General features: G+C 32.5%; 1 protein-coding gene across 3 annotated transcripts in view; it reads left to right on the forward strand.

Moving 5' to 3' along the window:
* The window catches only part of LOC106105790 (phospholipase D3-like), a 31,824-nt gene that overhangs the window by 7,257 nt on the left and 9,336 nt on the right, over positions 1-15,231 (forward strand). The window contains exons 1-8 of one of the 3 annotated variants that reach the window (XM_013286237.1): positions 5,186-5,370; positions 5,784-5,896; positions 6,211-6,375; positions 6,957-7,134; positions 8,291-8,425; positions 8,701-8,823; positions 9,537-9,605; positions 13,909-14,037. In XM_013286237.1, the coding sequence (XP_013141691.1) occupies positions 5,368-5,370; positions 5,784-5,896; positions 6,211-6,375; positions 6,957-7,134; positions 8,291-8,425; positions 8,701-8,823; positions 9,537-9,605; positions 13,909-14,037 (915 nt within the window). In that variant the 5' untranslated portion in view covers positions 5,186-5,367. Of the gene's footprint in view, positions 1-5,185; positions 5,371-5,537; positions 5,710-5,783; positions 5,897-6,210; positions 6,376-6,956; positions 7,135-8,290; positions 8,426-8,700; positions 8,824-9,536; positions 9,606-13,908; positions 14,038-15,231 lie in introns of those variants that run through there. The other 2 variants (XM_013286236.1, XM_013286235.1) reach the window with 2 other exon arrangements.

Here is a 15,231-nt window from a genome sequence, read left to right on the forward strand (position 1 = left end):
GTGTTATTCTTCCCGCAAATAGCGACAACAGTGAAAGCCTCCCACAGGTATATGAGAAATATTCCAAATCGATTTCGGGTTTAAATTTGCTCCGGGGTCATCTATCTCCGGCGTCGGTCTGTCCATTCGCTACGTCCACAATATCGGGAAAATGAAATAAATATTTCTATCTACGACAACGTTGCTCAACTAAGAAAAATGGCTTTTCGATTTATATGCGGCGAATTACGAGTACGAGCACATTCTTTTTAGCGTTTCATGTTATGTTATAAATACGTGCTCTCTGAGTTTTCTATCTTGTGCGAAGTCATATTTAAGTATACCCTTGTGAGGCGGCGGAACTCTATTTTCCATTTCTTTCCATACTTCACTTTTTTATTAGCTTAGTGTTACTAAATGTGAATTCCTAGTAACTGATAATTCTGGGCAACAGTTGAAAATTTTCCTTACTGCCTTCCTCCGTTTTCCTCTTGAAAAACTTGCAATGACAAACTTTGATAGTCAATTAACTAACTGCCTATTGCATACTTATATTCTTCTAATAGACGTTACCTTGAGACTTGTTGAAATTTTCATATCATTACTTTGATGCTTTTTTTAATAGATGTAACTAATTTATTCCAGTCACGTTCAACAAATTGAGTATAAAGAAAGAAAAAATGGAGCACGTATCGTTCGTCTAATATTTCAGTATTATTCACGCTTATGTTTGTCTAGTGGATTATTTAGGGTCGTCGACCTCCGGATCGCATTTCGGTCGTGTGAAATTGAAAACCTTTTTGTTTGCACTTTCTGTAATTACATATTGATGCAAGGTGCTTGTAGACGTGATTTAATTTGTACGATTTGAAAGATAATGTAAAGAAAGAAGAACAAATTAATTTCAAGAATTGAACTGCAAGGTGACCAAATTAACACTAAATCTTCCGCACACAGAGCACTTAGCCTTAAGTGGCCCTTAGTGACTATTAACAATTCTGCTATAAAAAGCAATCGTATTAGAGTTCTCAGTAGATGAATAGTGTATGTTCACAACATAAATTCCCAAAAAATACACAATGCTACACAGATAAAAGAATAAAAGTCCAAAGGTAAGGTAAATATCTGACCTCTTTAGTATTCATTGCTTTATAAAATTTAACGGCCAGTACGTTTAACGATCGCTAACAGTGAAGTGAATTGAATACCGGCTGAAAGCAGAATGCTCTTATCGCTTGATAAAAAGATAGGTGACATTTGAAATTCTAACTCTGCGAGGTTTGACATTGTTTTGTTTTCATTTATGTTAAAAGTTGACTTTAGAAAGACGTTTCTTTAAAAATCACTTAAAGTTTTTAAGACTTAAAAGTTATTGAAAATATTATAGTGAAGTTCAAACGAAAATGCTTTTACAAATTAACCATTATCTTCCTAAAAATAGTGTCTTTGGAGTTGTTAATTAACTTAATTCATAAAAATATTTGTTTGAAATAAATGAATGTCCTTAACGTGGTAGATAAATTTAAAGTTCAAAGGCCTAACCTAGTTACATAGTTTAGATGGAAAGTTAACAATGTTATTAAGTTGGTGTAAACGTTACTAAGCAACAAGTAGAAATTATAAGTGAACCATGCAAAAGTATTTTCATCATTCAGTCATTAAGTTCATACTTAGTTACTTTAAAAATGTAAATGACTTGTTTATATGATATTCCTACCGTATAGGTCGGATTACTTACTTTTCTTTAATTACATATAAATGAGTCATCATCCACTTGCCCTTATCCCTTATGGAGGGTCGACACAGTATGTGCTGCTCTTCCATACATCTCTATCAGCCGTCATATCTGAATCCACTCCTTTCTTAAGCATATCTTCCTTCACACAATCCATCCATACTTTCTTCGGTCTTCCTCTTCCTTTGTAGCCATCCACATTCAATCTCAACACTTTCTGGTTTATGTCCCCATCATTTCGTCGCATAATATGTCCATACCAGGATAACCTTTTGCTTCTCAATTTCTCCACCACTGGCGCTACTTTCAAACTTCCTCTAATGTACACATTCTTAACTTTATCCAATCTTGTCACATATAAATGAGTACTATCTGTAAAATACTGAGGTCTAAATATCACTTTCCGATAACTTTCATATTATACTTACTTTTGCTCTTAGAATGATTTCATAATAGGACACTGACGTACTCATAATCGGTTTTAAGCAATTAATTCAGGTGACATTTGCATAATTCTGTTATTACGCACGTTTCCATGGTAACAGGCAATGTGGGGTCTGTTTTCTCGACAAATATTTACAACTTTGCATACGACCTTGTGACCGCAGTAGCCAAAATTTCAGAGTATATTTGACAACCTTATAACTAAACGCTTTTTTATGATTTTCATATTGAAAAGGTAATTTTTGTCGCGGTTCCTTTACTTTATGTTATCAGTAGCTGTTGCTCGCGACATCATCCCCTTGAAATTAAAAAAATCATAACCTACGATACTTAATAATAACGTAGCTTTTTAATGGTGAAAGAATTTTTCAAATCGGTCCTGTAGTTTTTGAGTTGTTTCAATACATACAAAAATGCAAAACTTTCCTCTTTATAACATTAGCACATTATCATTACTTACATTGTTTACTTAAACAGCAAATATACCGAATTCGACGATATGCTAGTCGGCCTTGCACCTACGTATTTACTCTACACATACATAGTTTCCAATTCGTTAACAACTCCCACAGTATTTGAAATGATAATGTCGAATCGCTTAATGTTAAAAGCACGTTATCAGTTCCTCCACTCAATACGGCACCCTAAATACTGCTTTTACTCGTTAAGTGGTCAGTAAGGCAGTCCCTTAGTAGTATTAAGAGAGCATTAAACCTCTCCGAGTGCTGTAATTGCACTACAATCCATTACACTCTAGTCTATCATTACAAAGTCCGACAACCTTTCGATGTAAGAGTAATTAGACACAGGGTTACAGAATTATAAAATCAATAAAACCATATACTGAAAAATTATTTATTAGTGACACCAAAAATATTAACCCTTCACTTCAAAATACAGAAGAATGAATTCCAATAACAAAAACAAAACACTTTCAAAATAACTTATAAGAACTTGCGGACACCTGAAATTAAACAATCGTACAACTGTTTAGTCTTACTTGTGCGATAATTTAGTTACAGGTGTGTGCCAGCTCTAAAAATTCCTTAAATAATGAAGTACTTTTAAATAATGATTTAAATAAATGAACGAATATTGTTGTTGGTAACGCCGGCTGTCAAATTGATTGATCGAGAATCAATGTGCTATATCGTAGCTACTTTTCTACGAAAATCTTATCGTTGTTTCCGTGAAATGATAATTGTACTTTAAATTCTTAATCATAATTTCTAATAATGTAAATGTTTTAGCATTTTAACGGTTTTTATTCCATCGCATCAATTTAGTATTATCTCAAAGTAATTTAGTATATTTCAATGTTTTAATATCGAAACGTTTATAACGCTTTTGTTGAAAATAAATTCAATATTTATCATATTTGGAAAATAATAACAGGTTTTTATTTTCTTGCGCTGTATCAGATATTTTCTTACTTGCATTCGTGTTATTGAATAAAGAATGCGACTACATACCTCTTGATAAACAAGGTTGAATAAATGTTGAAGGTTTTGTAAATTTTATACAAGACGTTTTGTTCCAACTATGTTTGTATTATTCATTATTCTAATATTACCAACATAATAAAAATAACAAGGTTTTTCAGCGAGCTCTAATAAATTTGCATCATAACAACGAATATTCGACTAATCTATGATTATATTTTACGAAATAAAAACAGGTTTTAATGCATTTTTAAGGTTATAAATATGTGAAGGGTTATAAATTCGATTTCAAGACGATATAGTTAGAGTATATTTGTGTGTAGTTATTCTAGTAATAGGACGATTATATATTAGAATCTCAGCAAGTTTTAAAATTAACACTTGAAATTAACTTTTGGATAAAACTCTTCGTCATCTTCTTTCCCCTTTCTCGTAGTATTCCCGCAGGTTCAGCCCACCATTCGTTCTTCAGGTTAATCTATCTTCCGTAGTCTATTGTCACTCCCTTCTTGGTCATCTCACCTTTCACACATCCCATCCATCTTTTTCTAGGCATAACCAGTCTCTCCACACTCTTAACTAAAATTCGTTTATATTCATCATCATCTCCCCTACCCTTTTCTACACCCGTGGGTTCGGCATAAGAGGTTTTCATCCTCGGATAACTCTATCATCCGTCATCTCAGTCACCACCACCTTTCACGGAATCCATCCATCTCTTTCTACCTTATACTCGTTTACTCCGTACTCATTTATATTATTCTGTTTATTCATCGACAGCTTTACAATAGTACAAATACCTACATTTCAAGTAATATTAAAGAGAATCCATTTGTCACTGGTAGTATAATTTGGACTGTTATCGTGTTCACACGACACTGTGGTGGAATTTTTTATGGATGTATTTCGTTTTGGTTCGATAAAGTAAATTAGGGTGTAACGGAAAACAATCTCGTTGTTGACGGGTTGTAGCTGTGAAAACACACGCAAAGAGCGTTCGCTGACACTGTTTATCAAAGGTTATCCTATACCATTGTTTAAAAAGCGTACTCAATTAACTTGAAGGTCACCCATAGAGGCTTAGTCTATATTAACAGGTAAGTAAAGTGAGTCAACCTAAAGCCACCTATAGGAATTTTATAAATGTGGATTGAATAATAAATTAAATAATGATTCTCTGTCTTTCTAATCCATTTTTGTTTAACAGATATTGTTCAGTATCATTTAATTTTGGTTTAGAAAATAATTAATAAAAATCAAATTATATAATTGGCGGGAAAAATAATAAGTCTGATTTTAACCAACCGGAAGACAAATATACTTTTCGCATGCCAATAAGTCATCAAAGTAGGCACATAAAACAGTTTCGCAGTGTAATTTATTCTATAAACGATTTACTGTAAGCGCTACTGATCGCGCTAACGATGAAAAAATTCTTAAAAATACATGGTGCAGGTAAATTGTACCTTTTGCGTGATATCATAATAATGACTGTGTTTTGCCCTGAATAGTTTTACGGTCTGAACTAACCCAGTATTTAAAATGCACATGAACAATGCGGCGGTTGCCGACGTCATCCACTTTGCAGTAATATTTTTGCTACTATTGCGCCTGCACGGTTCGTAAAGGAGCACCAGGATACACGAAAATGCAGTTATTAACGAATTGTATTCGTGATTACGTTTTAAAAAGTTTTTACAGTGATGGATTCTCGTTGAGTATTGATTTGTCTTACCTTGCACCAGCGTTTCCGCGATTTCTATATAAATGGTTAGTTTTTTCACAATTATTTTGTTAATTTATAAACAAGTAATATTACATTGCGTTATGTTTTAATACAATTTTGGCAAAGTACAAATAATAGATTGTTATTAAATTTTTTCCTGCATAGAATTGATTTTACAATTTGTTTCATTTCCGGCAGTCCTATTGTCATCAAATGTCAATGTGACGTGATAATACGTCAATTTTCAAAATTAAACAAAAGTCAAAACAATAACTATTCAATAATATATGCTCTGCCATTTGTTTCTTTGTTTTGTTTAAGTTATTGAATTTAAAATGAGATATTTAGAAGCGATATTTAAATCCTTCAAGTTTCGAATAAAAGTTGGTATCTGTTAGTTGCAATTATGTCTAAACTTTTTTGTTTTCTTAGTATTAAATATTATATTTATTTGTAGACTGTATTAGAATCGGGGAGTGTGGGGAACGCGTCATCCTCTGATGAGGAGCTCGAGCAGTGGGAGCAAATTTTCATGATGAGGGATGAAAATGGGAACAGCTATAATGACAAGTAAGTACTTTCAATATTATTTTATCTTCTTTGCCTTGTCTAAAAACTTAATCAATTTATTTATAGATTCTACGATAAATAAGTTTATGACTTCCAAAACAGCTTTTAAGAAAGTAAAATTTAATATGTTATATTTAATAAAGTAAATAGAATTGCTTTTTTTTACTTTAGTTATTCAAAGTAAAAGTAAAAAAAACGCTGTTTTTATTTTATTTTTATTGACTTTATTGATTAAACTTAACTTTAAAAATCTTTTAAGATAACATTAGTCATGTAAGCATTTGAAACTTTTTTAAATTATATGTTTGTTACAGAAGGAAGAAACGCAGCATATGGTGTCGACCATCTTGCATCCCTGTTTCTATAGTAATTCTGCTGATAGTTCTTGTTGTGCTTGTACCACTACTGGACCAGCCAAATGTGTCACATGCGGCATCCAGTCAGCAACCTGTCACTGTACATTGCTCAGATGAGTGTAGGTAAGATATACTACCCATGTATTAAAAGTAAAACAAAATTTTGTTTTTATTTTATTTTTATTGATGATTATGAATTATTATTTAACGATATATACAAATTGTAATTGCAAATTATTAACAATTTGTATTAATTAAAAATTAACATAAAAACAATAATTGTTGACAGATAAAATTAAAATAAATTTTTGGTTCACTCTTAGTCTTTTTAATAAAGACAAACCAATAAAAGAACATAAGTATAAAATATTTGTATGTAAACCATCATCATCATCACCAGCTCACTATACGTCCCCACCGAGGGGCTCGGAGCCTACCCTAATATGGGGTGACTAGGCCATAGTCAACCACGCTGGCCAAGTGCGTAAACCATGATAATATAATATCAATGTAAAAATAAAAAAAATATAATAGAAGACACAGCGACTTACATAAAATATAATAACTTAAGCAAAATTGAAGGAATTCTGGGAATTTTAATTAATTCCATTATTACTAAACAGTCTCACCTTTTCTCATATTATTAGTACTGATAAGTGTATTATGTCTGTAAGTTTTTTTTTTAATAAATTCATTTGTTTCAGATTATCCTTAGTAGAGAGTATTCCGGAAGGGCACATGTATCCTCCAAACATGACGCATACGCCTACAAAAAATGTTTGGTTAGATTTAATAGACGACGCTCAAACAACTATAGAAATAGCATCTTTTTATTGGTCTCTTAGGTTTAATGAATTTTATCCATATAATTCTTCTATAGAGGTAAGTGATTTATTTGATTTCCGTCCTTTTATCTTATACTGGCTGTTGCTCGCGGCTTCACCCGCGTGAATTAAAGAAATATAGTCTGTTATTCACTGATAATGTAGCTTTTTAATGGTGAAAAGTTTAATAGTTTTTGAGTAATTTCAATATATACAAAAATACAAATCTTTCCTCTTTATAATATTAGTATAACAAATGTTTTGATTAGTTTTGATTGATAGTTTTATTATTGAGTAAGAATTTTATTATTGAATACTTTGACTTTGTGTTGAATTTCTAAGGATGTTATTGTTTTATTAAATTTAATTATTAATTGTAACCTTGTAGGCTTCATTTCATAATCTAAAATATATTAGCTAAATAATAAAAATAAAAATTGTGATATTAAACAGAAATCTGATATTTTTTCTAGCAATAACAATTTCTAACAATATTATTTTGAAGTGATTATTACATGACAATAGGTATATGCTCTACATAATGTTCAGTCTGTGACACATTAAAAATATCAACTGTGCAGTTCTCTGACCGACAATAAAGTTACTGACACAGCTATAAAGTTTTTATGTCATCAAATATCTGGCAAGGGCGATTTTAATGGCGCGTAAGATATTACACGTGTAAAAGTTATGACGTTAAATGTTAGATCGTAATATATTGCGTTTTATTATGTTTCTTATAGCAATTAATACGAGGCTTAGGGCCTGTCCCACCAAATTGTAAATTGTCTGATAACAATCGAACATGTAAAATGTGATGGAAATATCGGAGGCCTAATGTAAGTCCCTTTCCCTTTACCATCCTTTTCTTATAGGGAGAGGATGGGAAGGGAAGTGGATTTGACGGTGGAAGAGATGCATAGGAAGGGGAAATATCCTCTATATGCGTCTCCTCCTCCGTCGCATAAGGGTAGGCAACGCATCTGCAATTGCGGATGTCTATGGGCAGCGGACGCTTCGCCATTTTGGCGGATTCAGGTGGCCGCTTGCTCGTTTGCTACCTTATGTTATAAAAAAAAATTGTTCCCTTATCTGATAGTGACGCCATTTTTAAGCTATCTGTGCCTCTATCAGCTATTGGTGGGACAGGTCCTTAGTAGGTATCTCCGCTTTTATGTATTGTTTCACAATCTTTAAACAGCTGTTCCTTGCAGGGCGAACAAGTGTTCCAAGCGCTATACGCCGCGGGGTCAAAAAGGAAGATTGATTTGAAAATTGCTCAAAACTGGCCCAGCAAAGACTATCCTAATATAGATACAGAGTATTTAGTTAAGAAAAAAGCGGCGCAGGTAATTGATGTGACTTAATAGCTGTCGGCCGTGACTTAGTGCGTGTGAAACAAAAAAAAAATATTAGTCTATGTGTACCTCCACATAGATTTTCTATATCTATGCCAAATTTCACCGAGATTAGTTTAGCCGATCTGGAGATAGCAGTAACAAACATTTATCCATCCATCTAAATTTTCACATTTATGATATTAGTAAGGTTAATTAATGAAAAAATAGGATTAAATATTTAGAAATAAATAAAATAAATAAATTGGATTTTTTGATAATTATAGGTGCGGAGTTTAAACTTCTCCAAACTATTGGGCGGCGGAGTTCTTCACACCAAGTTTTGGATCGTGGATCGAACGCATTTCTATATCGGCAGTGCTAACATGGATTGGCGATCGCTTACTCAGGTTTGTAAACTTCATTAAGTCAATTTTTTTAATAAAATGGTTAACTAACGTTCTCTTTTAAACTTCCATATACTATTTACCATTTTAATATACAGCATAATAGGTAATTAATGTAAAATTAAATACGACCAAAAAATTTAAAGTTTTTTCAATTTTATACGTGTGTGTGTTTTCTTACATTTTGTCCTTTTTTTAATTGATTTCCTTTTATTCTTAAATAGCGAAAAATTCAGGGCTTAACCGCCCGGTTCTTATTTTATTCTTTAAGAATACTGAATGATACAAAAATAATATTATGAAAGTACATTTGTATACTTCTTTCGTGTAATATCAAAAGGACACAGCTGTTTCTACAATGTACATAGTAAACATTTAGTAGGTTCATGTGAAAAATAAAATTTAATTAAATATACCCGGATTGGGAACAATACGATTTAGCTCTTATATCCATGCAGTTAAAGTCCAATTTACTTTTAATTCTAGTTACAAAGTCTCTTTATACTAAAGGGGACAGAAAGTTGTTAATGTCGCATTTTGTACTTGTTTTTGGATGTACGATAATTTATTTGTGAAGTAAAAAGTAGTAATAACACCTTGTTATCGTAAAAGGGTTGACAGAGACCTTTGTACGCGTATAATATGAAAGTGTGGTACAAAATCCTTTTGTGACTTTTTAAAAAAAAAAATATTTTTAATCGCTATTTTTTCCACAGGTGAAAGAACTGGGCATTGTTGCATACAACTGTTCTTGTATGGCCACTGATTTGGGGAAAATATTTGATGTAAGTCAATTATTTTTTTTTAGAGTAAAATAATTTATGCCTATTTTTTGGTAAAAAAATTTAAATCAAATTGCTATGGCAACACTTGTAGGTGTTTATTATTTAGTATACTGTAGTGTTGTATTTTTACTGGCATTTAATAACTGACGACAAAAGCAGGCGCTTTCTTTGTGAGGAAAAAATCCAGGTACAAAAGCTACAATGAAAAAACTTCTACTTTATTCATAAACTCGTATAAAAAAGCCTACATTGCTAAGCAATCAAAAATAGTCCTTAAAACATTCCGGTTAACGTTTTTATTGCAACGAAAATAGTTTTCAACTGGTTTTGACTGAAACTCGCAGAGATTTTCTTTTTCAAAAAATGTGTTAAATGTCCATTAACAAAATTGCACCTTATAGCTTTGCAATAAAGTTGTTATTTCAAAACATTTATCTTCAATACGATGTCATCCGTAGTACTCTTAACCCTAATTAGTAATAAGCTAAATGTGTACACAAAGGAGCAAAAACACTATTAAAATCTTGCGCTGTTATTTTTAAAATGGGTTTGCAAGTTAGTTTTAAATTTTTCGTTCAAGGGGACAATAATTATTTATAAAAAAAACAAAAAATTATAATCGATTTGAGAATATCCACTTTGACATGTGTTATTCTCTTAAGGCTCTATCTTACGTCGAGTTATCTGAACGGTTTCTTTTAAAATTAAAATAAAATGCAATTATTAATGCAATAATCCAAATAAATGCAATTATTAATTTCAATGCGGCTTAAAAGCCAAGCTTATATTAGTTACAATACAATAATTGTCGCATTGTTCTAGCCTTAGACTTGTAGCACACAACCGACAGCGAACTGGAAGCGTAACGGAAGATATGAAAATAAAGCAAGCAGCTCTTTAGATTCAGTTTTGCGCTGTTAACTGTTAAATGTCGCTTAAGGTTCGCTTTACTAGTGTGCAGTGGGCTAACAAGTTTCTCGTTTAGCACCGCATTAAATATTAAACCTTGACTTTGTGGATACAGAGAGACGCAATTAATCCCCACCCTACCCCACATTAACCCCCTACAGTATACTGAACTGCGAAAATCTACTACGTTTTAATTTTTAATACTGGAATACTATGATTGATTGAATAGCGTTAATAAACGTTAATTCATAGTGTAACGCTAAATATAAAAGCGCTACCAAAAAAATTACACTAAACATACAGACAAGGAAAGAGATGACTGCAAGCTTTATCTGAGTGTTACGACCAAGTCGCAATTGAGATTAATTTATTACTAGCTTTCGCTCGCGACTCTGTCCGCGTAGAATTAAAAAAAAACTGAGTAGCCTGTGTTCTTCAAACCATCCACTACATTTACACCAAATTTTATCGAAATCGGTTCAAACGTTTAGGTTACAAACTCTAACAAACATACATACATCTAAACTTTCGCATTTATAATATTAGTATGATTTCCGTTTCCGTGCAATGTCATCTCTATTTGTTTAACCTGTATCTTGTAGATAATACCTAGATAATATATAATAATAGATAATAGTAATAGATAATACGACTTAGGGTCCTTCAAGAAGCGAGCCTATCATTTCCTCAAAGGCCGGCAACGCATCTGTAGTTCCTCTGGTGTTACGAATGTCCATGGGCGTCGTTGACCACCTTGGTGTTCACGCCGCTCGTTTGCCCCCTTTTTTTATAAAAAAAAAAAATACCTTCGGGACATCCAAGGTCTCATGAATACAATGTATCCCCTTGTGACTTGCGACAAAGAAATCATTACTTTAAGGGTAAATATTCATGCATACTTTGTAGCTCCGACCTTCCCCACTTTGTAGGAATGAAAAAAGTCGTGCGAAAGTAAACGATCTTTTTTCACAGCCCTGACCTTTACATTGCGAAAAAAAGTTCCATCTGGGCATTTATGTATCCGCTACTTAATCCTATAAGATTTAATTTGAAACATTCAAGTGTTTTATTTTTAAAATAGTTTAAACCAAGCAAATTCAATTGACTTAAATCAACTAAAACAGAACTTTTAAAAATCTATGGTTGATATATATCTTATCTTACTAATATTATAAATCCGAAAGTTTAGATGGATGGATGTATGTATGGGATGGTTGGATGGATGTTTGTTAGAGTTTGTAGCCTAAACTGCTGAACCGATCTCAATGAAATTTAGCATAGATGTAGAGGATAGTCTGGAAGAACGCATAGGTTACTTGCATTTTTTTTTTAATTCCGCGCAGACGAAGTCACGGACGAACGCTAGTACTATCATAAACCACAATCTTGCGATCTACACCTCGTTTTATGTTTTTTTAATAATGCAGTATTTCACAATAATTGAATAATTAATGTAACATTGATGTTAGTATGTTTTATTAATAAAGATATTAGAGATTTTTTGATAAACATCGCCCTTGGCTAGTTCGTGTGACACTAATATATTCGTTACAGTCTTTTGTTAAAAAATGTTCCATATATTTTTGTAATAATTAATTTCAATGACATATCTGAGTACCATTATTCATTTCACCACACAAGTAACTAAGTTACAAGGTCGTTTCGTATGCAGTGTTTATTTTTAGTTCGTCATTTATGATTATAGAAATATATGTCGACTTCTCATATCATTCTGTCGTATTTTTTACAATTTGTTTGTTATCTGCAAAATGTATTACAAAGTATTTAAAAACTTTATTAAAACAGACTTATAAACAGTGCCAGTTTTAGCGTCACTACCGCCCTGAGGGATATTTCTAACGTACCCTTTTTTACCAACTTATGAGGAGTGGTTAGTGTAAAATACTTATGTGAAACTTTGTACCTACTATTCTGTTACTTGTTATGTATTTACCATAATCTGTTACCATTATTTAACATAAACTAATTCCCTTCTAATATCTGGTTAAAGTTTTAATTACGATATTTCATTAAGCGCCTGTCCCACCACTGGCTGATAGAAGCTCAGATAGCTTAAAAATGACGTCACTGTCAGATAAGGTAACAAAATCCGATATTTCCATCACATATTTTACACGTTGGATTGTTATCAGACAATTAAGAATTTGGTGGGACAGGCCCTTTAAAAAAAATTAATGCCTGATAGACGTTCTGACCACAACGTATAAAAGGTATTGTTTTAAAAGCTACTGCAATATTCAAATTCATCCAACGTCAGTTTGCGATTTGCGTCGGTGCCTTTGTGTATGAATAGATGAACTGGCAAATTTTGGCACAGTACTCAATCTTGGCATTTTTCCAAACCTCACCAAATACATTCAGTACAAAAGAATTGGTAGTCTTTTATTTTAAAATTTTCATTATTTTCTGCACTTTCGACTTTGCTTTTTTTTTAAAGTGTTTAAACATGTTTTTGGCCCCTTGTTTTATTCGAATAAGGATTTTCTTTAATACTAAAAAATCTGAATAAAACTATCTTTCGATACATTTTGCATATAATAAAGTTAGTTTACTAATCAACTATAAAATAAATATCTAAACATTGAATATATCTACTGGGATTATTTGTATGAAATAGTATGCTGTATTTTTTACTCTCCACTTTTACTAAGTTTATTTTTACAAAGTTAGCAGCAAAAAGCTTGCGTTAATTAAAATAGTTTGGAGTCAACAAGTCAGTTCACAAAGTAAACGCTACGTTAGGAAACGCTTTGAGCCAAAATAATTGCGCTTTCAACTAAAGTAATTGAACTCTTCCAGTCTATAAAAGTTTGACGACCCTCTAATATAAATGGATTTTTAATAGCTGTTTAAAAGAGATAGTAAATACATCAAAATTGTATTATTCATCTTCGTTTACGAGGAATTTAAACCAGACTTAGTGAGTACATTATGAGCTCTTCCAGACTATCTTCATCTATGCTAAATTTCAATCAGATCCGTTAATACCAACAAACATCCATACATTTCACTAAACTTTCAAATTTTTATTACTATTAGCTGTTGTTCGCGACGTCGTCCGCGTGGTATTAAAAATATACTCAGTGATAACGTAGCTTTTTCATGTTAATTTTTTTTTGTCAAGCCCAGTAGTTTTTGAATTATTTCAATACATACAATAATCCAAAAAAAAAACAAATCTTTCCTCTTTATAATATTAGAATAGACGTTTAGTATGCTATATAAGTCATCAAGCAGAGGTTAAGCACTAAACTTGTAACAAATGTCAAAAGTTCGATTCCTGATATGTAACATTCTCGATGTAACAACGGTTTTAGAATTTATTTGTATTCTTTAACATCACTCGTGTACATGGTATTGTGTTTATGGCCAGGTGTACTGGCAGCTGGGTGTGGCCGACGCAGTGCCGGCCACGTGGCCGCCCGCGCTGGCCACCGACATCAACATGCAGCGGCCAGCCAACATTAGCGACGGCCAGCGCAGCTACGGCGCGTACATTACGGTCAGTATTTGAACTCAACACTTCACAACAATAAGTTGGAGATCATCGTCATTTACTAATCATCATCAGACTTTGTATGCCCACTGCTAGACATAAGACTTCCCCTACTGTTAATTACAAACTATTGTTATCTTTTAATATTATGAATACTCTATAGTCTATTAAATACTTTACTTTTAATACAACGCCACTATGTAAACGGTTAATTACATATGTAAGGTTTTGTTAATGATATTAATATATTAGGGCCTGTCCCACCACTGGCTGATAGAGGGTCAGATAGCTTAAAAATTACGTCACTGTCAGATAAGGGAACAAAATCTGATATTTCCATCATTATAATTTACACGTTGGATTGTTATCAGACAATTTACAATTTGGTGCGACAGGCTCTAAGTTTCCTAGCTCTGTAAAGACAAAACATGCTGCACAGCTTTCACACAACAATTAGTGTGACATTAGACACAAGCCCCAGAGATGCTCTGAACGTCCATTACATGCACACCCGGTGTCCCCTGGGCGCAGTTATAAAGTAAAGCAACATTTACGTATATTTTAAGTCTGTTTGTACTCTAAATTAAGTTAATATTGAGGTATCCGCTCGTTTTTTAAAGTATTATATGGGTTATATAGCACACTTTACCAAAATTAAAATATTTAATACTAGCTGTTGCTCGCGACTTCGTCTAATAGTAATAAAGATAGTCTATATTACTTAGTGATAACGTAGCTATTTATTAATGAAATATTTTTTTAAATCTGCCCAGAAGGTTTTGAGTTACTTAAATACGTACAAAAATACAAATCTTCCCTCTTTATTATTATAGATATTGATAGGTTTATTATTAAAAAATGTCATGTTTAGTCGATGTATTCCACTATTAGACAACTCAGGATATAATATAGGTGTTCCAAAGGGTTTTTTGCATAAATTTAAATTCTACTTTTACCGTTAAAACTACCAAACGTATAAAAATATTGCAAATTGCAATTTAGCGAAAGTGCCGGCCGCCATTCCGTTTAATGACATCGGACGTTCCGCTGGTAAAAGCTTCAAGCTCTGACTCACTAACGACCGCTGAAGTGAAAATTACATACACTACCTCCCGTACAGCGATAAGCGCTTTCTATTCGCGCTGTTTACCATTATCGCTGTCATTTAGTATGTAATTATACGAAGTGAGTTCCCAAAGT

This window comes from Papilio polytes, unplaced genomic scaffold (assembly GCF_000836215.1).
Source record: "Papilio polytes unplaced genomic scaffold, Ppol_1.0 DF822733.1, whole genome shotgun sequence".
NCBI classification, from domain to species: Eukaryota; Metazoa; Arthropoda; class Insecta; order Lepidoptera; family Papilionidae; genus Papilio; species Papilio polytes.